General features: G+C 47.7%; 1 protein-coding gene across 1 annotated transcript; it reads right to left on the bottom strand.

Annotated features, from left to right (window-relative positions):
* Positions 1 to 3,508: 3,508 nt before the first annotated feature.
* On the bottom strand, positions 3,509 to 14,455 carry ENDOD1 (endonuclease domain containing 1). Its single transcript, XM_064170202.1, has 2 exons — positions 13,894 to 14,455; positions 3,509 to 8,346 (listed from the first exon to the last, which is right to left on the bottom strand). Exons 1-2 carry the CDS (start codon positions 14,185 to 14,187, stop codon positions 7,213 to 7,215), a joined length of 1,428 nt encoding a protein of 475 aa, XP_064026272.1. The 5' UTR covers positions 14,188 to 14,455; the 3' UTR covers positions 3,509 to 7,212.
* Positions 14,456 to 27,090: the final 12,635 nt, after the last annotated feature.

Genomic DNA, 27,090 nt, shown 5'->3' with positions numbered 1-27,090 from the left:
CTCAGCCACACCACAGATATGCATGTTTTCTGTGAACTCGAAAAATCCTGGGCCAAGCTTTTTGGGAGATGGAGACCATTTTACACAGGTCAGGTCAACCCATAAGGTTTGAGGTTCACGCAGTGGTTAATCCCATCTGTTGCTGTGAGACCACACACAAATGGTCGGAGTGGCTGGAGAGCAGCCAGACAGAGAGGGATCTGGGGGTACTGATTGATACCCGCCTGAACATGAGCCAGCAGTGTGCCCAGGTGGCCAAGAGAGCCAGTGGCATCCTGGCCTGCATCAGGAATGGTGTGGTCAGCAGGAGCAGGGAGGTCATTCTGCCCCTGTGCTCTGCACTGCTTAGACCTCACCTTGAGTACTGTGTTCAGTTCTGGGCCCCCAGTTTAGGAGGGACATTGAGACGCTTGAGCGTGTCCAGAGAAGGGCGATGAGGCTGGTGAGAGGCCTTGAGCACAGCCCTACGAGGAGAGGCTGAGGGAGCTGGGATTGGTTAGCCTGGAGAAGAGGAGGCTCAGGGGTGACCTTATTGCTGTCTACAACTACCTGAGGGGAGGTTGTGGCCAGGAGGAGGTTGCTCTCTTCTCTCAGGTGGCCAGCACCAGAACAAGAGGACACAGCCTCAGGCTGAGCCAGGGGAAATTTAGGCTGGAGGTGAGGAGAAAGTTCTTCACTGAGAGAGTCATTGGGCACTGGAATGGGCTGCCCGGGGAGGTGGTGGAGTCGCCGTCCCTGGGGCTGTTCAAGGCAAGGTTGGATGTGGCACTTGGTGCCATGGTCTAGCCTTGAGCTGTGTGGTAAAGGGTTGGACTTGATGATCTGTGAGGTCTCTTCCAACCCTGATGATACTGTGATACTGTGAAATCCCTACCACCACCCAAATGTGGCTGCAGGTGCTGGGGGCTGTTTCCAGAAGCACTCAGAAGGCATCACCCCTGGTCTCATTCCAACACACAGGAAGGTCTTAGTGACCAGAGCTTTCCAAGGGGCTGCAGGAAAGATCATCCCATCTGTATGGTCATCTGGGCAAGCTGTGCCAGTGGATACCTTCAAGGTCTCTGTGGATGGGATAAGTCCCATGAGCCACCAACCCCAACTAAGCTTAATTTGCTCCAGCTTTAGGCATCCAGCTGAGGTGCCCAGGTGAAAGCCTGGTGAGTTATTCATATTGAATGGAGGGAGTCCAGTGCCTGCAGTGAAGACATTTTAAATGCCCACCCTGGGATGGCTTAATCAAGATAACAATATCTCCCTGAGTCTATCACATCATCCCTCTGGAGCTGCTCCACTCACCTCAGAGCTCATTGGCCTCAGGACCACTTCTCAGTCATTACTCTTCACTGATTAGCAACTGGCCACTTGGTTCCATAGAATAGTTTGGGTTGAAAGTGACCTTTAAAGATCACTTGATCCAACCCCTCTGCAATAAACAGGAACATCTTCAACTAACATCAGGTTGCTCAAAGCCCCACCCAGACGCTGAATTTTTGCAGTGATGTGGCTTCTGCCACCTCTCTGGGCAACCCATTCCAGTGTTTCACCACTCTCATCATGAAATCTAGTTTGAAACATCCCATCTACCTGCTGCTCTTCTCCCACCAGTGAGGAACTTCCCCTGCCCCCTAGCATCATCCTGCCCACCTGCTGCAGCTCCTAGCTTTGGTGCATAACCATCTTTTACTAGCAGATGCTGGGAAGCTTGACAAAATCTGCAATCTCACAGCAGTAAATGCGCAGTGATATCTCCTCCAAAAGTCTGCTCTCCACCATGCTGAAGCATCAAATGACTAATAAAGATAATACTGCACAGGAACTTGAAGCTGCTGCCACTTCACTGCTGGCTCAGTGCAAAATGCTTCTACCTCACAGGAAAATGGTTACTATGTCAGTATCTTTGGAAAGGAAACAGTTTGTTTGGGTTTTTTTGGTTGGTTGGTTGGTTGAGGTTTTCTTTCACCTTTATAGATGGGAGAAAATGAGCTAAGATGGGTCATGGCACTCCTCTGAGATGGGGATGGCCATGTTCTGGTGCCAGGCCTGGCTTTAGGCCATGTGAGTGCTGAACATCCATATCCAGACCTGTAATCCAGGTCCTGGGCTGCCCTAGGATGATTCTGATCCTCGTTCCAGTCTGGATTTGAAAAACTATTTCCACTCAAAATGGCAAATGGCCATAAAAAGAACCCTGTTTGCTAAACCACCCCATTCTGACAGGATATATTCCCTTGGAGGTTTTCCAGCCAGCTGTAACACTAGCACCACTGGGAAGTCTGTAGGCCTTTCTGTTTGGCTGGAAGCACCAGTTCTGTGGAAATCGATGGCAGATGTTACCCAGTGTGAGATCCAGTCCCAAGCTGAAGTAAGTCCAACAGCCTGCAAGACCACGCAGAGAACTCACTGCATTGCAAACCCACGGGATCACAACCTCGCTAGCAGGCACACCTTGGCCACACCTCATGCTCCATGCCCCCAGGCAACCCTTCCTGGCCAAACGGGTTGCACTGCTGTTTATTTTCCAATACCCCTTCCAGTTTCTGGAACTGACTGTGATGGAAAGATAACCTGTGAACAAGCATGGGTCAGTTCTCTGACAAACTGGAGCAGCTCCCTGGCCAGAAGGAGGTATGGAGCTGATGATAGAGCTCTCTGCAAAGGTGAGAAGCTCTGGAACTTGCAATGACAGCCCAGAGGGCCTGAGCCTAGGGCTGTGGCCAAGTTGCTGTCCTGGCAGAGTTGCTGAGTCCCTCAGCTGTTAATTGGTCCCAGCCCCAGGATGAATGCAGCAAAGATAAAGGTGAGCTCAAGATGCACAAGGTCCCCCTGTTCCAAAGCATTAGGTCATTTTGGGGCAGGGATGTCTTCCACTACATCAGGTTGCTCAAAGCCCCACCCAACCTGACTTCAACCATTTCCAATGATATAGAATCCACAACATCTCTGGGCAGCTTGTACCAGTGTTTCATCAGTTCTTACAGACCTAACAGACTCCACCGCAGGGTTCATCTGCCTGAAGAGAAGTACCAACATCTGCTTTATTAATCCCAGGATCTCTGTGCTGTCAGTGGAGGGCTGAATTTCTAGTGAGTGCTTCTTCTCCTTGTAAAGAAGCTGTGATAAAGCCCACCAAGGGAATGGCACCTCACAAGAGGGAGTTTCTCCCTGTCAGTTGTGAAGAACCATCCTGCTGTGATGTATTTTCCTGTTGCATCCCAGGTGTAGCTCACAAGAACAAAACATCCCCTCTCCCTCCTTCTGTTTGCACACAGAGCTACAATCACTGCCTGCAGCCCTTCAGCTTTCACCCACATATTCTGCAACTTGCTGAATTGACTCTTAAAGTGCTTTGAGAAAGGAAAGATGCTTTGAAAGCACGAAATGGCCATTAGTATCAGATGTCAAGCTGTAACAAAGAACAACTCTGCTGCTGGCGCTTTCTTGATTAGTCCTGGCACGCCAGGTTGCATGATCTTGTTTGCAGCTCTGACAGAAACATGATACCAGCCCCTCTTTGGAAAAGTAACTTTTATTTTGTTGAAGCCATGTGTTTCCAATGATTGAGTAAAGCTCAGAAGCCATAAATCATGCCCAGATAAGAACAATCTCAAACAACAGTTAGTTTATGGAAGGATGTTTCTTGTTCTGCAATAATTGCTCAGCATTCAGGGCAGGTTTCCCATCACCTGCTCAGGCATGCAGCCCAGGAGAAAAATGCCCTGTGCTGGCTTGTGGCTCTCAGCATTTGCAATCTGAGCACTCCAAGCCAATTTTAGTAACGCTGTTCCTCATCTGTCCAAATCTCGCAGCACTGCCCAAATCTTTAGACTTCAAGGACTGTCCACTTGCAGTCAGAAGACACAGTGGCAGCACAGAGACCTGCTGGCCTGACCCAAGCTTGGCTGGGTAGCAATGGGTGATGCAGATGTGGCAACATAGACCTCCCAAAGTGCTTTGCTACCTCTCAGTGCATAAGTTCCTATGTCACTGCAACTGGGGGGATGCACTAGAGATGCTGGTAGAGCTGAGATACAGAGGCTGATGAGTTAGGGTGTGGGGAAGCTGCTTTGGGTGCAGGATTCTGGAGAAATGAATCACCAACTGCTCTGCAACACTCTACAGCTAGGATGGGTCAGAGATTAGGCTGCACAGAAGGCACAAGACAGGCAGATGTGGAGGACAGTTATCACCTCCTCAGTGCCAGGGCTGCACTTGAGAGCTGCTGTCACTACACATGCCTTCAAAGGCTCCTGAGGATGCTGGGTCCCTCATGCTGCTGCCCCTGTCACTCCACCCAGGCATCTCCTGGCACCTGAATAGGCTGTTTTCTTGCCTTGAGAGCTGCCATGTAGCTTGAGAGGAGTACTGGGGTTGGGACAAGGTCTTGCAAAGAAGAAAGAAACCAGCTTCACATCTAGCTCTGCAGCAGGAAAGACAGAGATGCAAAGTTTAGTTTGGAGACCATCTACAGGCTGTTGTCTGCCTGTTGGGAGCAGCAACCTGGACCTTGTCGCCCAAATTCCAAACCCAACAGTTTCAAGGCAAAGGAGAGACTTGTAAAACACTGCTGACTTCACCCAGCTATACCCACATTGGGGCACCAATGCTGCCTTTGCCTTTGAACAAATCCAGCACTGCTTGCAGGTGGCATCTCTTTCTCCAGAAACCAGCTGTGGGCCATGAAAGATGAGATAAGAAGTCATCCTCTCTCCCTATTCATCTCACACCCCTCACACTTCATCCCCATCATTGGCATCCCCAGCAATACCATCAGCATCCTGGAGAGCAGGGTGCCACACGGTCAGAGTGCGCTGGTCTGGGACGTGCACGCACATCTGGCTGCGAGGTAAAACTCACTGTCGCTGCCATGAGCCAGCCAAATATCCTGTATCCCACAACTCACACCTTCCCAACTCAGCTTTCCATGGGTATCAGGAGGCAGAGGAGCAAAGCTGCTGCATTGAGTAGTTGGGTTTTCTTCAATGCAGGACTGGTCTCCACCAGCACAGTACTTTAGCATCCCCTGTGGGGACAGTATCACCACCTGTACATCCCTGTAACTCCTAATGGGATGCTGTGCCAAATCAGAGGTTGCCAAGAAACCTGGCATTGGAGGGAGGGCTAGAGGTGATGGTGAAGGCAAGTATTTGTTTATGTAGGGCTTCCAAATAGTTCTTGGAGTCCAGACAGAGCAATTATTGCTGAAACCAAGAGCCTCCCTCCTGCAGACAGCTAATAGATCTAAAGCCCCTTGATAAGCCAAGCCCTAGGGAAGGGCAGTACCCCTGTGCCTCCTCCAGCAGTGGAGAGTGTCCCTGTGCTCCTCATCCAGCTGCCAACATTTGATGTTCCCCTGTAAACCCCCTGTGCATGGCCTGGCTGCAGTGCCCCAGGTCTGGGGTGTCCCAGCTCATGCTGGCAGAAAAAAGGAACAAAAAGCAAGGAAAGAAGACAGGCAGTGCAGAAGAGGGGTGCTTGCTTGTTCATGGGCTCACCAAGTGGGCATTTACACAGCAAAATGAGTGCTGCACCCCAGATGCCATTCTTGCCTCTCCTTCCATCTGACAGGCCATAGTCCTCCCTCCTCAAGGTCGCCAAAATCACCTAAGAAGGGAAAATCCCAGAAGTCAGCTTTGCTATTAGGGCTTTGGTTAAGTTTGGCCATGCTGGCTCCTGCAGTCGCAAAGGCCATGATGCAGACCTCTTTTCCTCTCACGGGTGGCAGAGGCCTCTTCTATGAGTGCTGTCAGGACCTCCAAATACAAGTAAGCTGCCATGAGTATCCTATTCCTTCTGTCTTTTCTCTCCCAGTTGCAGAACTACCTTCCTTGATATCACTCAGGCCAGCTTCATTCCTAAGCACAGCACTGATAGAACCCACTTGCCCTGCCCAGCCTGGGTCCTGCCTCACTCATAGAATATCTTAGAATATCATAGAATCAACCAGGTTGGAAGAGACCTCCAGGATCATCCAGTCCAACCTAGAACCCAGCCCTAGCCAGTCAACTAGACCATGGCACTAAGTGCCTTATCCAGTCTTTTCTTGAAGACCTCCAGGGATGGCTCTATGCCTTGGTAGGAGCTCCTCATGTTAAAGCAGCAAAGTCCCACCCCATGCTCCCTATGAATCTCCTCTCTCATGTCACCTTTCCATAAGGACATCCCTGTCACAAGCCCAGACTGGTGGGAATGGCAGATCTGCTTTTCTTTTGTCCCAGAGGGAAATTGAGTAGGAGCAGTTATCCCCAGCCTCAGAAGGACAGCTGTGGTGTTACCCATCACCAGCCTGGGCATTGTCTCATGGATACCTCAGGCACACAAACACTGCTTGGGGAGCTGTCAGCTCTCAAGGGAGGCTAGGCAGGCTGGCAGATGACTGGAAGCCAAAAGCATGACTCATGGGTGCTGCTGGGCATTGGAGAAGGCACAAGAGCTTCAGGACTGAGATATTCAGAAGTCTAGATCTTCAGGGAATGCCACATCTTGAAGCTTCAAAGTGTAGACCTTCAGTGGTCACCAGAAAACAAGGGTTGAGGGGAGACAATGTTGATATGCCTAAAGGAAGAACAGGCAGAGGGCCTTTCCTCACAGCAAGATCCACACAGTTTCAGCTCTCTGGAAAGGCCTGAGGACTATGAGATAGACTTCATCGCATCCCCTCCACCAGTGGGATCCTGGTGCAATGAGCAACGCAACCAACATCAGGACCTTTCCTCCACCCCACCCCACTCCCTACTATTTCCAGCCCCAAATCCTTGCACCCTTGTCTCCTCCTTCCTCCAGGTCCCAGAAAACTCTCCATAATTAAAATCCTCCCCTGACTATCAACTTCTCCCTGGCCAAGACAGGCTTCTGCAGAGTTCACTGCTAGTGCTTAGGTCTCAGTGTTTTCATAGTCAGAAAGAACTAACCTTGTACCACATTTAACATGCATCTCCCAGAGGAAACATCTTCACATCTGCCAATCACAGAAACTTTGTGGCCTGCACCGATAAAACCTGAACCCTTTGCAAGAGGCAGAACTTGAGTTGCAATGGTGCTGGCACCCAGTAATGTTACCTTATCCCTCCCTGTTGCTCCCCAGTTGGTTCATTGTTATTAATGTCATTACAATAAATACCAGAACAAAATGGACAGTGTTTGGCCACGTATCTTAAAGCATTGCCTCAACTCCTTCTTCACACCATGCCTTTGCAGCCTTGGTTTCCATTCCTTTCAGTCATCAGAGGAGACTTTGGGGACAAACCGTTTGACTATGTGACCTGCCAAGTAATAAAAGCCATGCAGAAGTGCAGCTGTGGCATCGATGACCAGCGAGAAGGTGCCCCAAATCCCGGAAGCCACATCCTTGAGGACAGAGGGAATGGCACAGATGGAGTGGTAAGGAAAAGCAGCAAGGTGAAGGACAAACCCCATGGGAATGCATAGGATCCTGTAGGTGAGGTATACCACATCTTGAACCAGTTGCAGGAAGCCCAGGAAGATGTTGATGATGACCCTCCCCACATCATAGGGGATGCTGATGAGCACCATACTGATGGCTTTAAGGTAGGACACCACCCCGCTCCACAGGCTGGAGACTCCATCCAGGACAGTACCAACAACTCGCTTGACAACAAGCCACAGGAAATAGAACACAAATTTCACCAGCTCCACAAACACATAGATGAGGAGTTCCAGGAGTTTGATGAAAGGGGTAGCAATGATGCCAGCCACTTTTCTCACTAAGCTGCTGTCTTTGGCCTCCTGGTTGTCACTTGTTCCTGCCTGCTCTCCAGACTGAATCTGACTGACAGCTTGTAATACTGCTTCTGTTTTTTTCTGGCTTTGATTGTCTTCCCCACAGTTGCCCTTGAACAAATGAACTCCTGCTAGAAGTTGCTTCTCCAGCTGCCCCACTGTGAGGTCTTCCAAGCTGTTTTCATCATTCACTTTTTTCACTAGTCCCAGAGACCATCCCTCCGGAGCATCACAGCAGGCTGCCAGCCAGAGGGTCTCTGGCACTGACACCTTGCCTTTAACTTGGACACTGGAAGGAATTGCACCTGCAAGAAGATACAGATGATCCTTCTTGGAGCAGTGTGGGACCAGAGCATGCTCCACTACCATCCCAACATGTCTGTGCCAGCTTTTGCTCAGAGATGGGCTCAGAGGCACAGCATTGGTAAGTGTGTAAGTGGCCACCTGGAAATCCTCTTCATTGAGCAAGCTTGGGTTGAGCAACCCTCTCTCATAACCAGAGCCCACATAGTCTGAGGTCAGGGCTTGATTTGCACCGAGGTTTGCGACAGTGGCAGCGACATCAGCTTCATGCACCATCTCGTGCAGGCCATTTTTGGGATCGTCTATCTGAAATAGTAGAGAGAAGAGTTACTGGACACAATTTCCCTTCCCAGAGAGCAACATGTAAAATGGGCCTTGAAGTATATTTTCCAGTATGGCTACTACTACATGCTGTGCTTCAGACCACATTCTGCACTTCCCCCTTATTTTCCTTGCAGCATTTCAGAGCGCTTCAGCTCTGCTTAGCTGCCCTGCCAAACACCTAGGTTTAGGCTGCAAGGGATATGTCCAGCTCTCCAGTCTAGCCCACAGTGCCACATAGCCTTCAGAATCTCAACAGCCATTCTGCAATGAGATGCCAACTTGTGATTTTCTTTCTAGTAGTGATTTTTAAGACCAATAGTTTGGCTTGATTGAGGGTCGTGTTCTCACCTCCTGTGGTGGTAGCATCTCCACTTCTTTATTCACCTAATGTGGCATCTTCAATTCAGTCCCTCTGATCTACATAAGATGTGTAGAAAAGGCATTTACTTCTCACCACAGATAGTGTAAGAAGCCAGAATGAACACAGGCACCATGGCAGGTGACCTGAACTTCCCTGCCTTGAACATGGAAGTGAGCTCCCAGTGGTCTCGTAGGGCTTGTCATTAGTAATCTGAACCTCATGTCACTAACAGTCCAAACCTCATCCTTAATAACTGCACACCTCTCATCATAACATGGGTAAAGATACCATCACCACAAGTCCTTGATGGAATCTGCCCTGCCATTCTCGTGCCACAAAACCAAAGGTAGCAGTTGCTGCAGCAGGAGTTCTTCCTGAAGTCAGGCACAAAGCCACACATGGGGAAGTAAAGAGCAGTAGGAGCTGAAGCACTGAACACCAGGGTGTGCTCGGGTCTTTCTTGGGTGGCTGCAGCTGCCTGATCCTTAACCACTCTTATTGACACTGTCTGCAGCCACTTCAGGGGAGTGTGCTAGACTGTCCTTTTCTTCCCCAAATTACACGGTGAGGGCACTGGTAGAAGCTCAAAGGTGGCAGATGGTCTCTGGAAGTCCTTGCCTTCTGTAGTTTCTGTTTCAGAGGCTGTGTCCCTCAGCTTTCAGCCCTGTGCTGACTCAAACCTGCTGTTTCTGCTCCCAGTCAATAAATTATTTACTGCTCTATATAATATGTACTTGGGAGACATCTATGCAGACAGGTCATAGTCTATCTTGAATCACTCCCCAATCAACCTTTCTCATCCCCTGGCCACCCTGCAGTGTACTTGGACAGATATATAACTATGTCCTTGCAACTTCAACCAGAATCTGCACCCTCTTAGTGTCACATCATCTCCTTGCAGCTCTGTGCTGAAAGTCAGGGTGAAAGGGCCAGAATCAGTGACTGTCAGCAGCTCACCATAAGACTGAGCTCTGGCTGGCTTCCTGCATCAGCCATAACCCTGTAGTCTAGGCTCAGGGCTCCCTCTGCATCAAGGCTGGTCACAGCGCCAACACTAGCCACTGCAGAGGGCTGCATTACCCTCATCTCCTGCTAGGAGGTTTCTTGCACTTCACTTTGAAACATCTGACGCTTATTGCCTCAGGACTGGAAGGATCTCGGCGAGGTCTATGTGCTGAAGCACAAGCCGCAGCTTTTTCTCAATACACCTCTTTAAATGGCTTGTCCTGTATTCATTGTGCTCATCTCGCTCGGACACCCCAAACTCATGTGCTGCAGCTGGCTGATGAGGCCAGATATTTTCCACAAAATCACTGTCCCCTCCTGCCCCCCACCTCTTTCTCCCTCCTCTGATGGATGGTGCTGTTGTGACACAGGACAAGGTATGCACCTGGTGCATTTATTCCCACCGTACAGGTGAGGGAGGCGCAGGCACAGGTGCAAGGCTAGGAACTGCTCTCCACACTACAGCCCTTTTGAGCCTGACACCATTGCAGAGATAGTCACCCTTTTTTGCTCCCATGGCAGTGCTGCAGACCCTTTCCTGCTTCAGGACCCTGCTGTCTTCTCAGCAAATGACAGGAAATGCTAGAGGAAGGCTAAGGTGCTGTACCACAAGGACATACAGACTCGAGACGGGTCAGCCTTGCCTCTTGGCAGAGATCCCCAGCCTACGTGAAGCAGACTGCACAACCTTAATTGTCTCTATGACCTGATGCATGCAAACCTTGGGGGGGGGGGGGACTCTCAAGAAAATACATCTCTATTTACCTGATCAACTGCAGGCTTCTGCACATACCACTGGAATTGTTTAGGTGCAATTAAAAAAGACATGACAATAATGCAGCCATGTGCTGTTCATGCTTAAGGCTCTGACATCACCAAGTTATGCTTATAATAACTCATAACATGGTTTGTAATAACTCATGTGGAACAGAGGGTTTCATACCTCTTCCAGCTCAGCCCCAAAGGCAAGTTGTCTCAGCAGTTCATCTAATCTATATTGCAAGCTACCTTTCCTCACTGCTTCAAAAAGCTTTTGGGTTGTGTCATTGCTGAGTCCTATCTGCATTAATGGAGTCATCTATGAAGCCACCTGTCCAAATAGCCTGGAATAATTAAGAGCAAGATCCAAGCAGACAAGTAAACATCTCATTCATGGGATGGGGACTTCAATTATGCATGTGAACACCTGTGAGATGTGAGCACCTAACAATACTGATGTGCTCATGAAGTGGGGATTACAGTTTCACAGAAGGGGCAGGGGCAGATTAAAGTATGGCAATGCACAACTGCCAGAGCTGGAAGCTTCCATCAAGTTTGTTCATTAGTGTAGGACACTATTATTTTCCCCCAGGTCCATCCTAGTACCACTCCAGGTGAAATTTAGCATCCTATTCCCATTGCTATTTCCTCAGACACACTAATGCCTTTGGTTGCAGTGGAGATATTTAATCTGCCCCTAGCAGAGGTCCCAGAGAGGAGGCACAGTGCATCTTACGCCAAAGCTTCTGTTGTAGGAGGTTCACATGAGTTGCTCTAGAAATACCTGTTTCTCTTGACTGTCTGCCAAGTTGGCAAGAGCAGCTCAGGGGCAGCTCTAGTTTGGCTATGCAAATCCCACCTTGGTCATCTGGCTGGTGGTAGTCATCAATTAAATGAAAACACAAAGTGGTTCATCCAGCCCTTGGTACATTAGGATAGAAAAGCAACTCCAGAGTTTTCCATCTCTTTTTAAGCTCTAGAGTGAAACCCACAGACAACAGAAACAAGATGACGTAAAAGCCCTCAACCCCTAGGAAATCTGTGGCAGGGCAGGTTTTCAGATGCAAGCCTGGGGGAGTCCAATCAGTACCTTGCTCATCACCCTACCCTTCCTACTCTCTAATTTTTCACTAATTGCTGAATAAATTTGCTGTTTCCAGCTGCCAATTGGAAGTGGGTGGCACTGACATTCCTCGCCCTTCTCACCCAATTACTGCCTCTGTTTTAGGCAGACATTCCTGAGGAGATAGGCATGCAGGGAGTGAGATGGTGTCCTCACCACTTGCATCATCACCCACCAAAAAGACATGTGATAACCCTGAGGCCCTCATCAGTGCAGAAAGCATTTTTTATAGTGATTTCTTTCTGCTTGCTGTGTCTTTGAATCTCCACATGTATGCAGAAGCACACACCACAGAGCAGCTGAGCCTGCTCATACCTGGCTGTCCCTGTCTTGGTGAGGAAATTACTCAGAAAGCAGGCAATGTTGAAGCAACATGGGCCAGTGATCCCTATCCTCATGGGGCTATATGGCAGGTGCTAACAAAGCTTCTCTTCAGCAACCACCTGACCTTTCCTAACCATCTGACCTAGCCTTGATAGTAATATACAAAATTGGTGTCAATTCTCTTGTTCACTTTCTCCTCCTGGAGCTGGTGTGGCAGTGTCTGAGAGGGTTGTATGTGCTTATTTCTTCAGTTATAGGAAGTTTTCCTAATTCTGATGTCTTCTCCTTACAGATTCTTCTGACAACTTTTTTTTTTCCTTGTAGTTTCTCTGTCTCAGATTGAGTTTCCCCCATAGAACCACAGAGCTGCTGCCTCCCACCTCCGAGACACCTGCATTTCAGCAATGAGTGAAGTGACCACTTAGAGCAAGCTAAGAAGCAACCTGTGGAGATGCAAGAAGCTTGAGCAACCAAAGGTTGTGCCTGACCAATTACTTCTGGGGCTGTGATACAGTTTGGAGGCAGGTGACACACAGGTTTGGCTCTGCAGCATTGGTAGGGATGATGAACTGCCCCACTGCTCCATGGGAGAAATGGCTTTTAAGCCTGTATGGGCAAGTCTGTGAGTCAGAACACAGAGCAGGACATCTGTTGGCTAAAGGTGACGAACAGTGTTCCAGTGGCCAAGGCAAACAGGAAAGGATCTCACATCTGCAGCTTTGCCTTACTGCCTCAGCAGCACTGAACAAAGATCCTTACTCACCTAGGTCCTCTATGTGCTTTAACAATTCATCATCCTTCCTCAATTCCATAATGGTAGAGTCTGCAATAAGCTTCTCTCAGATTTAAGAGCAACCAGACATCTCCCACAGTCATCTGTGAAGGGGCAGGAGAGCAGATCAAAGGCCCTTGGGAACTCCTGCAACTCAAACCCCAGCCCAGAGATCAGGGAGGCAATCAAAGATAAAGACGGGCCCATAGGACCTCCTGCCTTCACTGCCTGTGACCTTGTGGCCTTAGTATCTCATCATGCCACACGAGGAAAATGAGAAGAGCAACCATTCTCCTGGGACAGCTGGCTATGTTCAGAACCCAAGGGCCCCACTTCCATCAGGCTGCTCTGACACTGCTGCCATTCCCACCCTGATGAAGCTCTCCTGAACGTTGTCAGCCTTTGCTGAGCTCAGTAGACAGGGGTAGCTTGGTGTTTGCTACAAACTCCCTCACGGTCACTGCTGAAAAATCTGAAACACGGCAACAAGAAGAGATGCAAAGTGTACATTTTCTATTAGAGTATCCACATTTTCTAAAGGACCTCCTTTAAACTGAACAGCCTGAAGGACTTCCTTAAACATACCAAGTGTCAGGGGAGACAAAACCCACGGTGGCTCCAAGGAAATACATTTTATCCTGAACAGTTCTGACGCAGCTGATGCCTGCATGCTCTGGGACACAGTAACCTCTTTCCCTACCGGCGCCTGCAACACAGGGACGAAACAGAAAGCTGCAGCACCAACTTGGTGAACCGCAAATGGATGTTTTATCCCTGTGCAGCCGAGCTAAAGAGCTCTTATCAACACTGCGATCGCGCTGGCAACAGAACAAACTTCAGCTTGACACTGGGAGATTTAACCCTGCTAGCCCCCGGCAGCGCTTCCTGAAGGCCATAGAAGCAGGACACACGTCTCGGTCTCGGACATAGGTGGCTTTCCTCTCCCCTCCCAGCTTTCATTAAAAACCTCCTGGGACAAGGAACTATTTGTTTGTTCACTTCCAGGCACACACACACACACACAAAAAAAAACCCCACCAAACCCCTGCTTGTGTTAAATTAGTATCAAAAGAAGCTCAGCAAGCAGAGCTCCTGCCTCCTGTGCAGAATCCGCTCCCCAGCTTCACCCCAGAGGAAAAGTCCTCCAGGGACATTTGCTTGGCAGCGAAGGAAAAGCTGACTTACCTGCGGTTCCACCAGCCAGTTCTCCTCCTCGTTTTGGCCCGACTTTGTATACTTAAAAGCTGAATAAAGCGGGATTTTGTCCTTCGTACTATAGAGAGTCGCAAAGCGAGGCTCTTTGTTGTAGTGCTGACAGATTTTCACGTGGAAGGGCTCTGTGAATCCTTCGGGTGGGACTTGTCCAGGGAAGAACACGTTACACTCGGCAAAACCAGCTTCATCCTCTCCAACAACTCTACCCTGGGAAAAGCCTGGGAAAACTGAGACACAAAGCAAAAATACAATTGACGTCTTCATGGTCCACTCCCTGGAGCTGAGGGAAGCTCCGTCCGGCTGCGCTGGGTACGGCACAGGAGCTGTGCGCTGAGCCCATGCAGCAGGGAAGGCAGCAGGAATTCGGGTGTAGCGTGCGAGGGAAATGAAACCCGAAACCGCAGCCGAGCCCTGCGCCGAGCCAGCGCTCCCCGCAGGCAGCGCCTTCTCAAACCCGACGGGTGCCAGGCTGCGCTGACACACGCTGCGCACGCCAGTTACCCGCAGCAGGCTATGCCAAGCAAGCTGAAATCATCGGGGCTCCTGGGGAGGAGGAGGAGGGACGTCCATAGCGCTGCGGGGCTGGAGCCGAGCAGCGCCGGCTGCCCAGGCTGGGGCTCGGCACTGGCGGGGGTGTGGTGTGCTGCATTGCAGCAGAGTCCCCGGCAGGAGTTTTGGCTGACACAGCCAGAAATCTTCCTGGGGCTGCCAGGGGGAATGCTGCAAAGTCAGATTCACCATCCTGAAGGTGTTAGCTGCCCTCTCCATCTGCGACCCTGGCCAAAGGAGACGGAGAGGAAGGGACAGGGAGAATAAGAAGAGAGGTGGCAGCATACTGAAGCTGCTAGGAACACGTTTTTCTCCTTCCTGAGGTGTCTGCCACCACTGTTACTGCCAACCATATGCTGCTAAGGGGTCTGGGAAAGGCACTTTCCTGTCTCTCCTGTACCATCCAAAACCCTCCCAGTATCACCTTGGCAGGCTCACACTCAGAAAAGGTAGAAGGATGAAGACACTCCAATCACATACCCCCTAATCAACACCTCTGAATATTTTGACCTAACTTGTAGAACAACAGCAAAAAAATCAATCTACCTAAACGGAATGAAACTGCTCCCCTGAGTTTATGATCATCAGAGTGATCGTCTCCCCAGCCAACAGCAGCCTATAGTACCTGGGCTACTGCTGGGTAAGAGGCTCTGTTCCATCAGTGACTAAGAAAATTAGTGTTTTCAGAATAGTGGGGATGGAAAGGAGAATACAGAGCACTTCCTCAGAGTCAAGCATTTTCCCACCCAAGAAGTCAGATATGATGAGCTGTGTTGCTAAGAACGTAACAAATCCTGGGTTCCAAGCAAAAACCTCCAAGTGCTACCCACCCACAGGTGATTTGCAGCAGGAGTACACTGCAAATGCCAAAACGTGAGAGTGAGTGGTTAAAATACCTGCTCAAGGTCAGAGAAAGAGCCTGTAAAAGTGCCAAAAATAGCCTGGACTCTAAGACTATCGTTCCCCTACTCAGAGATGACTTCTAGAAGAATCAAGGCAAGGAAATGTGTCACCACCTCTTGTTATGGTGTTATCAGCTGGGGGAGACAGAGGTAGACAGGACAAGCTGGGGAACAACAGGAAATGTAGTAAGTGGGATTGGTTTTGGTCCAGGCAAACGCCTGGTCATCCAGCTGTGACAGAAAGAGTTAGCCATGCTCAGGAAAAAGGATGGAAATTAAAGCACTGGCACAGCCTCACCCAAAGACAGCAGCTCCAAAAGCCAGACTTAATGTTTAATTTTCCTGGATGTAAAAAGCCTCATGGGAGATGAAGAACTGAAGTTAAACCTGAGTTATGAGATGTCTTTCTGATACCAGGATTGCAATTACCTGGCCAACAGAACAGAATGTTTTTGCAAGCATGGTAAGCCCTGCTCCCCAGGCAAACCTAGGCCAGGTAATGTCTTTAATTGCTCCACCCAAGACTGACATGCATTACCTCAGGATAGTCATGGTCCCAATCCTGTGAAAAGGCAGCATGAGGTGTCTCAGGATGGGTGTAACAGTGACCAGCACCCTGAGCAGATTGGTGAATGCCACTAGGAAACTATTTTGCCTCTGTCCTGGACCTGTAGATCAACCTCCTGCCTCAGACTCACAGCCCCAAGATGACTCATGAGCCTCATTGTTTTCTTTCTTACTTTTTGGGAACCTTGAGTAGCTCTTTCCTTTCAGGTTGTGGGGCTGGGACCTGTCTGCCTATTTAACTCTGTAAGCACCCACAAATGGATAAGCCTTGATTCTGCCTGAAAAGCAAGAGCCTTAAGTTCTCATTTCCCATGAAGAGCATGTGAAAGCCAGCATGGAGTTCTGCTCCTTTACTCCTGATCTCTCCAGGTGAGCTCCCTCTCCAGTTTCTAATTTTAGGTAGCTGTTGCAGCTCTTTGTCATGTTTCCTTCTCTTCTTGCTAACATCACTATTACTGAGGAGAGTATTGCCATCATCATGGTGTGGCAGTCATTATGCTGAGAAGATAAAGACTGAAGGACTGCCACGATGCAGGAACATCACGGTGTCATCCAAGGGATCACAGACAGACAGAGTCAAACAGTGAGAGGGAGTTTGTCAGAGGTATCCCAGTAGCTTATCTACAATCACAGACTTTTACAGGCATCAGAGAAGGTAATGCCTTATAGGGACCGATGCCAAAGCAAGTTATAAGATTAGACCCAAACCAGCCCCAAGGCTATTAATGTGAACAGAAAGGTTCCAGCAAAATGCCCCTTGGGTTGGAAGTGGGCAGTATGAGGTGTGGTGGCATCATGGCCTTGTGTGAGCTGGGGCTGCCTCCTCCAAACCCACTGAGCTGAGGGATGCAGTGTAGATGAGCACCTGGTGTTTGACACGATGGAGCAGAGGGAACCCAGGGAAGATGCAAAGAGGCAGGCGGTGTGGTAAAAGGGACATGTGAAAAGGCTGTAGGCAATGGACTGTGGGGACAGAGAGCTTGCAAGGTATAACAAAGATAAATGTATTGAGGAAAAGAAACTAGACAGATAAATTGGAGAAAGGGAAGGGTGAGAAAAGAAGTAAAGTTCCCAAAAATTACATTGACTGAGAGGAAAAGGAGGACACTGGGACAAAATTGGAGTTGAGGAGAATCTGCATTCCTCAAAAACCAGGGTACTAAGGAAAAGTTAGGAAGGAAAATGAATGGAGATGGGTGTGAGGAAACTCAGAAGGGAGACTGTGATGGGTCAATTGAGGAGATGAGAGTAAGCTGAGGAAAATTGTCTCCTTCTGTGATAAGAAAATGAGGAGAAAATATTAGGAGGAAGAGGAGGTAAAGAGAATGAAAGGAGGTTTTCATCCATATTCATTGACCTGACATGGATGACTAGTTCTCTTCCCCAAGGGTCTCAAGCACCAAGACTAATGTCTCAAAGAGAATAATACCTCCCTGCAAAGCAGATCTGAAAAGCATGCCGGCATCCAAAGCCTTTAGCCACAAAGAAGCTGCTGGGCTTGTTTGCCTGCTTTCCCACACTGTGCCTCCAGCCCTGACTCTCTTTTCACACAGCTGATGCTGTATCTGCTACAAATAGCAAATCTTTCTCTTCACATGCCTGACCCCTCTAGTCTAGTCTTTCAAAACATTCTTGACTCCAAGTATTTTTCCAAGGCAGATCTTCTGTGCCTGCCATGACCTCGGAGGGGTGGGACCCCAGTGCTATATATGACTGTCTCATGCTTATGAGAAAGAAAGGAAGAAGCAAATATCTTTTAAGGGCAAAGAATCCCACTGGAGAGACACCACCTGATTCAGTGGAAGTGTTGAAGTTTGGGTTTGGAGTGTGGCAATGCCAGTAGACTTGCCATGGCTTGTCAGAAAGCATATCTCAGCCTCCTCACTGTCTCATGGGGAAACAGCCTCTTTAAAATGAACTTGAAATCTTGGTCTGGGAAAGAAGCCCAGTGCTGAGCTAGGGAGAAATGCAGGAATTAAACATTTTTTTCTGTTAAAACTAAGAGATTCAAGGGCCAGAGGGGCAGAAAGGCACTAAACCCTTCAGGGAAAAGCCTAGCAATGTGCTGCTGGGATGGGTAGGATTAAAACATGGAAGTAGATAGGAGGTTGTTTGTGGTGCACAGTCAGGAGAAGAAGGTGATGAGAGAACAATGAAACACCCAAACATGCTGCTCTCATCAGTGACACTGCAGGATAGATTCAGATTAGCAGTACAATTCAATATTTTTAATAGACCAAAAGATTAACTAAGAACAGTTATTTAGAGATGCACTTGAAGCTCCAACATTTCTACTCTTTCAGTCAAGAGACACTTTCTAATGCAATTAACAGCTACAAGAATTGATGCTTCAAATGCAATGGCCTTTGTTTTACAAATTGTCTGTCAGTGAGCACCACAGCAGTTCTTTCACACCTTAAATCTGTTTTGGACAGGAAAGTTACCTAATTTTCTTCCAGGTGTTATTATTCACTTATTTGTTAGAGTTTAGTTTTTCAAAAGTGCAGTGAGATTCAGTCAATCCTGAGAGCTTGCCCTGCTAGGTGCTGCCTGAAAACAAGGTGTGAGACAGCTACTGACAGTCTGTATTGACAAAAGACTGATGAGTGGAAACAAAATTAGAGGTGCAGACTTGTTAGGCTTGCATCATCTCAGAAAAGAATGAGAAAGCCATAGTCATTGAGAAAGCTAAACCTGCTAGCAGGATCCAGAGACTTTAATTAAGAGGTGAGATAGCATCCACACCCAGGACTGCCTGTCTCCAGTAACACCACTGGCTTTTGGAACCAGGGAGTGGGAGGAGTGAGATGTTCTGCATTAAAAGTTTGGCTAGATCTGATAGATAGAGGTGAGGTTTCAGCTGCTCCCCGGCTCCAGCACCCTCCATGCTGCTCAGATCAGCAGTGAAGATGGCCTCACAGAGCCCAGTCATCCCAACAGCCAAAGCAGAGAAGTAGGCACCACAAGTGTGTGGCATGCATCATCCAACATGGCCAGGTGGCAATGAGATGGCATCTTCAAGATGCGCCTCGTTCTCTGTGCTGGCAGCAAAGCAAGCCCTGAATATCCACAGCTGGTCACACAAACCAGGCAGGACTGAATGTACTTCTGCCACTACTGGGATGGAAGCCCCATCCCTGGAAGTTTTTGAGGCCAGCCTGGATGAAGTTCTGAGCAACCTGGTCTAATGTGAGGTGTCCCAGCCCTTAGCAGGAGGGTTGCAACTGGATGATCTTTGAGATCCCTTCCAACCCTGGCAATTCTGTGATTCTGTGTGATTTAGCCCATGAAAACAGATATGTTGGCTGTGTAAGGGAAGAGAAAGCAGGCCTTTCTCTGTGCCACTTGCTACTGAAATACATGCTGCAACTGCTGCTAGGTGTAAATGTAACATCACATTTTCCACATGTTGCTTCCTGGCCAGTGCTGCCTGGAGAAAGATTCAGATGTGAAAAACACAGTTACCGGTCCCAGGATCCTGACAGTGCTGTGAGTACATGACACAGCTTCTGCCCTTAGAGGCCACAGAACAGCATTGGTGTATGACAGCCAGGACACTAAACTGAATGTCCTCCTCTAGAACACAAGAGCAGCAGTGCTTTAGTCACACTAACTGACAGCAGGGTGGAAGGAAGTATGTACTGGCCTTAAACAAACGCTTTCTATAAAGGGGCAGTTGATTGGGACTGCAAGTTAAATGACAAGTGCAAACCCTCTGGAGAAAAGACCTGGGGGCCTCCTGATTTTGAAAATGGCTTGGAAGGAGAGAAATCAGACATTGCAGCATCTCAGCTGGGATCTGCTATGTAGCTGTCTGACTTCATGGTATTAACTTGTCTGTGGCTGTGTAACCCTTCTAACTCTAGTCATATGCCAAGCCAAAGGGCAGCCTTGGTTCATCAGGTGGTATTGAGGATGCACTGAGTTTCAGTGCTCTAGCATCTCCTCTATAGATCCTTCCATGCAGTAAAACTCAAGATGTCAGAGTAAGTAACCCCACCCTAAGGCTGCAGCAGAACATGGAAGCCAGCACATTACACAGGAACCTTTGTAAGCTTAGATACTCACCAGTGACAAAGTATAAGGCTGTGGCACTGCTTTGCCAAAGATCTGAGGCCATGAATCCTCTTCTAGCTGCAGGCACTCAAGGAAAGATAACTTTGCTCTTGCCTCTTTAAGCTCATTATCAGCATCTAGATTGAGATTTCAGCCTTAGATGTTTGGGGTCACTTGTCTCACTTCTGTTAGAGTGCTCCTGTCACTGTCTGACTGCCCCGGGCCCCTTGCTGTTGAACTTTGCACAAGCAGTCACCTGTTCCACAAGTCAGAAGGTGAAACCCTTTCTGTCCTTTAGTTTTCTAGTGAAACCACAAGAGCAAGAAACCCTGCTTACAGTCCCCCTGAGCAGCAGTCCCTATGCTCATACCATGACACCATTGTTAGTGCAACACCTAAATGAAACAGAAGTCCCTGGAGAGCACCACAGCCCTCTACCTTTCCTCAGTAGAAGGCAGTTCATAACACCTCCACATGCTTCTAATTGAGCCTTACACCTGATGAGGAGTGCTTTGAAACCTACCTAGCACAGATTATAGAACTCAGAGCTGGTAAAGACTGCAGGAGTTGAAGCTGTCAGAGTAGGCAGGCTCCAACACAATGAAAACTTGAAAGGAGAGATGTGAAAAGTGCAGAAAGCACATTCATAGCACGCCAAACATTCCTCTGCAGGCCCTACCCCCCCAAGCACCAGTTCCATCAGTGCTTCCCTCCACAGCTGCCCATTGAACACCTGTGCTTTGATTGGACTCCCCAGCAGGGGGATGTGGCACCTTACACAGGACAAGGACTCTTCCTTCTATTCCTTCTTAAAATTTTACCTGCCAGAATGTCAAAACAAAGGTACTAATGGCATGGTAAGGTAGTACTGGATGGGAGCAATTAAGTCAAGCTGCTTCATGTGTGTATTTTTATAGGGACAGCCATATGATGTGACTGCTTGCACCATGCAGGCAACAGGCCAAGGAGAACAGGAGAGGGAAGAAAGGAGGGAGGGGAATGCAAAGTTCGGTTTCAGTTAGTAATCCTCAGCGGCAATGATACAGAAACAGGCAGAGTCTTGCCAAGACAAGGCATGCCTGCAGACCTGTTTGCAGCACACACTTTCTTTCTGGGCTCCAAGTCTGATGGAGAGCCTGCAATGCCCAGTTCAAAAGGCATCCTGCTTCTTCACATAAGGCATGAAGCATTGCATTCATCTGAAGGAACTGACCAACAAACTCTTCTAATTGGGTTTTGATACTTCTAAATAGCACTAACTGCTTAAACTTTGCTGAACACCTCCTGCCCCTCTGCCCAAACCCACAGATCAAAGCCCAAGAAAAGAAGAAATTTTGCCAGGCTTGTCTCATTCAGGAAGGGTTTTGACCATGTTTACTGGTCTTGTAGGAGAAGCCTGCTTCATCCTTAGTCTGTGTCCCACAGCAAGTCTCAACATACAAGTCTAGCTCAAATAGAGGTGATGGTTCTGATGGTAAAACAACACAGCAAAACCCTTTGGGCTTTGTAATACAAGAAATCAAATTTCACATCCTGCTCTTGTATGGGTTATTGTATCTACAGATCATAAAGCAAAAGCCTTTGGTCCATCATCCATGGCTTTACAAAGAAGCAAATGCACAGGACTTGAGAAGGCAGGGTTACATTTTCAAGATGCCCAGATTAGTGGCAATGCTGGGAAGAAAATACCAGTTTCCTGATCACCAGCCCTCTGCACTGGCACAGACCCACATAGCAAAAGGCTCCCTCGAGGCCTCAGCAGTTAAAATATTGTGAATTTGATGAAGATCTATGGGAAATTCAACCTGGCTGAGCCTACTTGTGGGTCAAGAGTTCATCATTTTCCAAACTATTGCTCTTTGTTTTCATCTGAATGTTTTCATCTGAATGTTTTCATCTGCCCACATCTGGAAGAAACAATGCAAGTGGTTAAAACTCTTCCAAAGCCAGAATTGCCTCGCTGCTGGGTGAACCCTTTGCACACTGTGCTAGCTCAGTAGATAGAGGATAAATACATGTTCCTAAGAATAAACTAACTATGGAATAACAAAGGATAACTAAAGGTTATCACACTGGTTAAGAGAACTCACTGCTAGCTGCTAACAGCTAGAATCTTCGTAGGTAGAAAACTGTGATACACGCATACAAACAACATCTTTGGAGGAGGTGAGGACCAGAGCCAATGGCTGATCTCCTCTTTCATGAATTTAAGGACTGCTGGAAAGGAACCTGAATTGTGTTTTAACTTGTCAGGGTGACACTTAGCTGGTTAACTCTTCTTCTTACTCTCCTGGTTTGGAGACTCCAGATAAGTTATGAGAGTCTGTGTTTCCATGGTGGCTTCTCTATTCCATACAGCCCCATTTATATAAAAAAAAATTTAAGTGGCATCCCAAAGATTTGAGTAGGAGAAATTTTAAATCCAGAAGGATATCATCTAATCTAACCTCAAATTTGGAACAAAACTGCTTATGTTGTTTTACTTTGCACCTTCAACATCTTCTACCTGCCTTTATAGAGTATTAATGTAGCACAAGGAGGATTCTCTGACATTGCCCAAGACAAGTGAGTGAATCACACCACAGAGGAACCTGTCACTGTGCACTGAACAGAAAAGGAGCCTTAAATATTTGCTTGGAGCTCTGTAAGAGTTCTCCTCGAAGTTAAGGGAGAGTAGCACAACAGCTGAAGGCTGACTCAGACAGAAAGCACTAAAATATTAAAACTGATGGAAAAAACTTGGAGTGACATGGGTACCATCTTGCTGCTATTGCTCAGTTACAGCTGCAGCTTATTTTTACAGCATCAAGAACATTCTTCACTCCCTCCTGCCTGACTTGCTCACTATGGAATACTTCATTGGTTTCTTCATCCCACATCTACAAGGAGAAGCTGTGGGAAAACAAGCATGTCCAAAGCCAGAGCCACTGTGGTGTGTGCACAGCTGGCCCTTCCTTCTGTGTAACACCAGTGTTTCAGAGTCGGCATTGTGCTAATGAGACTCCTCCCAGCCAGCCCAAGTCATCAGCAGCCAGCAATAAGAAAGGGATAAAAATAGCCTTAGCTATTAGTAGAAATGTTTGTCTAATAAATAAAACAGAGGGACATTTTTTTGCTTAACAGTGGATGCAACCATAGACAGAGGTATGTCCTGGCTGCTCGCCTGAATGTAAATACTGCATGGCTAAAATCGTTTGCTTTGTCCAAGCTTAAAAAAAACCAACAACAAAACAACCCCAAACAATTCAGTAGAAACAAGAGAGCCTCCATGCAGCTGAGTGTGCATCCAAGACTGTGAGGCCAGGAAGCGTGAGCTGTGTGTGTCAGGGCATCACTCTTTCCTCCAGCACCCCCCCCCCCCCCCTCATGTCCCCGAGTGCCTTTCAGCTGACATCACATCTCATGTTGAAAGAGCACTGAGATCTCAGCGGCGAGCCACAAGCACAGGGAAGCAGAGAAAGACACAGCAAACAGAACATGCATTCAAAACCAGCATGTCAGACCTGCAGCACTGGTCCAGCTCGTTTAATGGTCGGTGAGGGATCCACAGTCTGCTGTGTACGACAAAGGTCATCACAGCCTTGGGTGGGATCCAGGTCCCTTACCCTGTGCCTTTTCTTGCAGGGAATTCCTGCAGACTCCTGGGATTTTTCCTTTATTACGAATGTGTTACAAGGTTTTTCCCTTGCTGCAAAGCCAACGTTCACAGCCGCTAAATCCACTTGGAATCGGAGCACCGAGAACATAAAGGGAGGCAGCAGCCCAGCAGATGGTGTGGAGCACAGAAGCAGAAAATTGGAAAGACAGTGCATTGAGAGGTGGCAGGGAAGAAGCTAAGGACTAGGATAACTATGTGAATAGTGAGAAGCAGCAGCACAAAGTTTTTGCTGCCCCATGGCAGCAGGGAGGGTGTGAAGGAGAGTTAAATAGTGCAGCGTGGCCTCATCAGAAAACAGCCCCTGCTGACTCACTGGCTGAGTCACAGCCTTGCCCAGCCTCTATTCTTTTCCCTATCAAGGAAACAGCAACTTCCCACTAACTTCTTTTAAGGTTGCTGTTCAGATGCTGAGCATTCCTGCACCAAACCTCTCCTCTTGACAATCCCCGGTGCCCTGCTCTGTCTGCAGCCTAGTGAGAGGCATGATCCTTCAAAGCACACAGTGTCCCGTGTGTGCTATGGCCTCTTCTAAGCACAAATGGAATTTACTGATTGGAATGGAATTCCAGTGGAATTCCATTTAGTGATGTTTGGCTCATGCAGGCTGTGCCCTGAACAGCAAAAGACACAAGTGTTGCTGGAATGGAGACAAAGGGGAAAATCAAGACAGAAGGTTTCCATTGTGACACTCAGTCACTGCCCTGCTGGAGGAAAATGCTGATTTTCCTGTACTAGTCTGTGTTAAAAGAGAGGATGCACACTGTGGTGCTGTACTGTAAGAGTGGGCAGAAGACAGCCCCAGAGTCTACAGTGGGAGACCCAAACATTCAGGAAAGGAAACTGCTTCCATTAACTTCCCATCTGGAGTCAGAAACCATTGGTGAAAAGCTCCAATTAAGAATAATGTTATAGATGGAAGTGAGGGGAACCAGATAGCAAAGAGCATACATGACAAGCTTTAAAGAACAGAGATTATTACACAGAAAATGGGGGGGGGGGGGGGGGGGGGGGGGGGGGGGAGAATTTTCTGCATTGGCAAGGCTATGAGGGAGCTTTTTAAAGTCCAGTAGGAACGTAAGCAATCTTCATAACACCACAGGCTAAGAAGTAGATGAGAAAAACATTAACAAGGTCTCAAATAGGCATGAGGGTTTTATAAATGTTTCTGTTCTCTCTCAGGACATGATGTCTTTTGCAGTCTTACAATAATCTGAGAGAAGGACCAGAATTTAGGAGAGATGTGCATCCAAAGAATGTTTGTCTCCTGGTATGATCCACAAGGCAAACATAAAACTGATAATAAGTATGGGTGCCACAAAGAATTTGGGGTGGTAACTAAGAGGCCATGCCAGTGACACCAGTGAAGGTTTTCTTTTTAAGAGTGATGCCTTTAACACAGCCAAATATGGAATTTTGTAATGCAGAAAGCAACAATCCTGAGAAGGATTCAAGAGTCATCATGCACTCAAGCCCAGTGCAATGATGTGAGGAAAATGCAAGCATGGTCCTTGGGTAGATTAAAAATGTGTAGAAAGCTGGGGGAGGAAAGTGATTTTACTTCTCACATTAGGGGAGCTGACACTGAAACTGTTATGATTGATGTTGATAAATGTAATATAGAGCAAGAAAAAGCCAAATAATTGGTAGGAGAGAGGAAACCATTCTAAGAGATTTAGCAGAGTTCAGTCTTCAACATCCAAAGGCAGCTGCAAGACTAGATTACAAAGAGTAAATATCTGGTGAGAAAATAAGCCTTTAAAATTACCAGAGAAAGGCACAACAGGCACTTGTGGTTGGGAATCAAGCCAACTGAAATTAAAAATAAGTGCAGCTTTAAATTGTGAGGATAATTAATCACTGGAGGGAACGACCAAGTGGTGACTTCTCCTGCTTTTCATGTTTTCCATACAGTACAAAATACTTTTATAAGGGCTGCCACAGCCAAATTGCTCAGCAGAGGAACATCTGAGGGTGCCAGTTACTGTGTACAGAGGTTTAAGGCTTAACATGCCATAGGAAGAAATAAGTCTTCAGCTTTGAGCTGATCTGTGATTGGAGCAGCGATGGAAAGGAGGAAGATCTGGGATTTTGTCATTGTCTAGTTGTTTACACTGTCTCATGACATTCTAATGCATACTCTGGAATCTAGAAATTCCCACTTGCTGCCTGTACCATTGAACTTGACTGGTGCTCCCTTCTGCACACATGCTCTTTTCCTCAATGAACCCTTAGTTTCTTCCCTTAGGCTCAGCTAGTCAGCATCAAAGACATGGGAAGAGTGTCCCTAAATATCAAAGCAGCGTAGAGCTGCCTGACTGATGTGGTAAGGATTCTCTACATGCAGTCAGCCCTGCTCATCAAAGGGCTATAGGATGTGGTCTGGAGAAGCTGAGGAGCTGACTGTGATATCCGTGAGTGCTGGACATGCTCTGACAATAATAACAGGATGACAGCTCTCTGAGCACTTGAGCTGGGGGATATATATTTATTAAGCCCTGGTGCAAACATGATGCTAAACTTTGTAGATCTAAACAAATCCAAACAAGTTCAAGACTGAAGAAAAGTCTCTATTTAGAGATCTTCAAACCCCAAAGTTGTGGACCTCTGCAGATTAGGTGGCTCTGCAACAATACCAAGTAAGGATTTTCAGGAAGCTGGACCTGGATACCTCTATTCCACCAATATTCTTCTTTAGTGCCCAAGTCTTCTAAGGAAACCAATGCTCTATCTGCAAAACACAATTGTAGCTGTTTGTACTTCACATTGGTACATACAAGATGTGGGAAAAGAAGTGCCTTGGGGTTATGGCAAATAATTTTGACCAAAGACTCTAAGCCGTTCCTTTGTTATTTGAAGAATCACTGTGTCTGTTCAGAGCAGGGACTGTGCTAGTTTTTTATCTCTCATCTTGTGGTGGTTTGGGTGTTCCCCGCCCCTGCACACTTTGGAAATCACCCAGACTAGACTCAGCCAGCTCTGGAAATTTGAGTGAAGCTTATATTTACAGCTTAGCTCAATATACAAGCAGATATTTACAGTATATACAGTTATATACAGAAATATACAAGGTAAAAGGTAATACAGAAACACAACTCCCCTCCCAGAAACCTGAGTCCCCAGGAGGGGCTCCCAACCACCCTTCCACCTTCTCCCACCCCTCTCATCCTTACCCCAGTCCCAAGGAAGAATGGAGGTTCGACCAGGGGGTTAGGAAGCAAAGTGGATTAGTCAGAGACAGCAGAGAGGCTAGAGAGAGAAAAATGCAGCTCAGAGCTCCCAAGCAGAAGTGCAACTCCCTTATCTGTGTTTGGATTCTTGTTCTTATACACCTCAGCAAGCCTATAAGTGAAGTAGACATCAGCACTGTTTCTCTTTCACAGCCTGTGATCTAATCCTTCTCACCAAAACATTCTAGCTAGCTTCAAACTAGCACAC

This window comes from Pogoniulus pusillus, chromosome 3 (assembly GCF_015220805.1).
Source record: "Pogoniulus pusillus isolate bPogPus1 chromosome 3, bPogPus1.pri, whole genome shotgun sequence".
In the NCBI taxonomy this organism is placed as follows: domain Eukaryota; kingdom Metazoa; phylum Chordata; class Aves; order Piciformes; family Lybiidae; genus Pogoniulus; species Pogoniulus pusillus.
Note: the sequence above shows the minus strand (reverse complement) of the source record. Positions and strands in the feature narration are given on the sequence as shown.

What these genes read in the sequence shown, in the direction of transcription:
- ENDOD1 (XM_064170202.1), bottom strand. Translation starts at nt 14,187, where the DNA reads ATGAAGACGTCAATTGTATTTTTGCTTTGTGTCTCAGTTTTCCCAGGC. An exon ending in ACTGGCTGGTGGAACCGCAG is followed by an intron (nt 8,347 to 13,893) that starts GTAAGTCAGCTT and finishes CTACTATTTCAG; the next exon opens with ATAGACGATCCCAAAAATGG.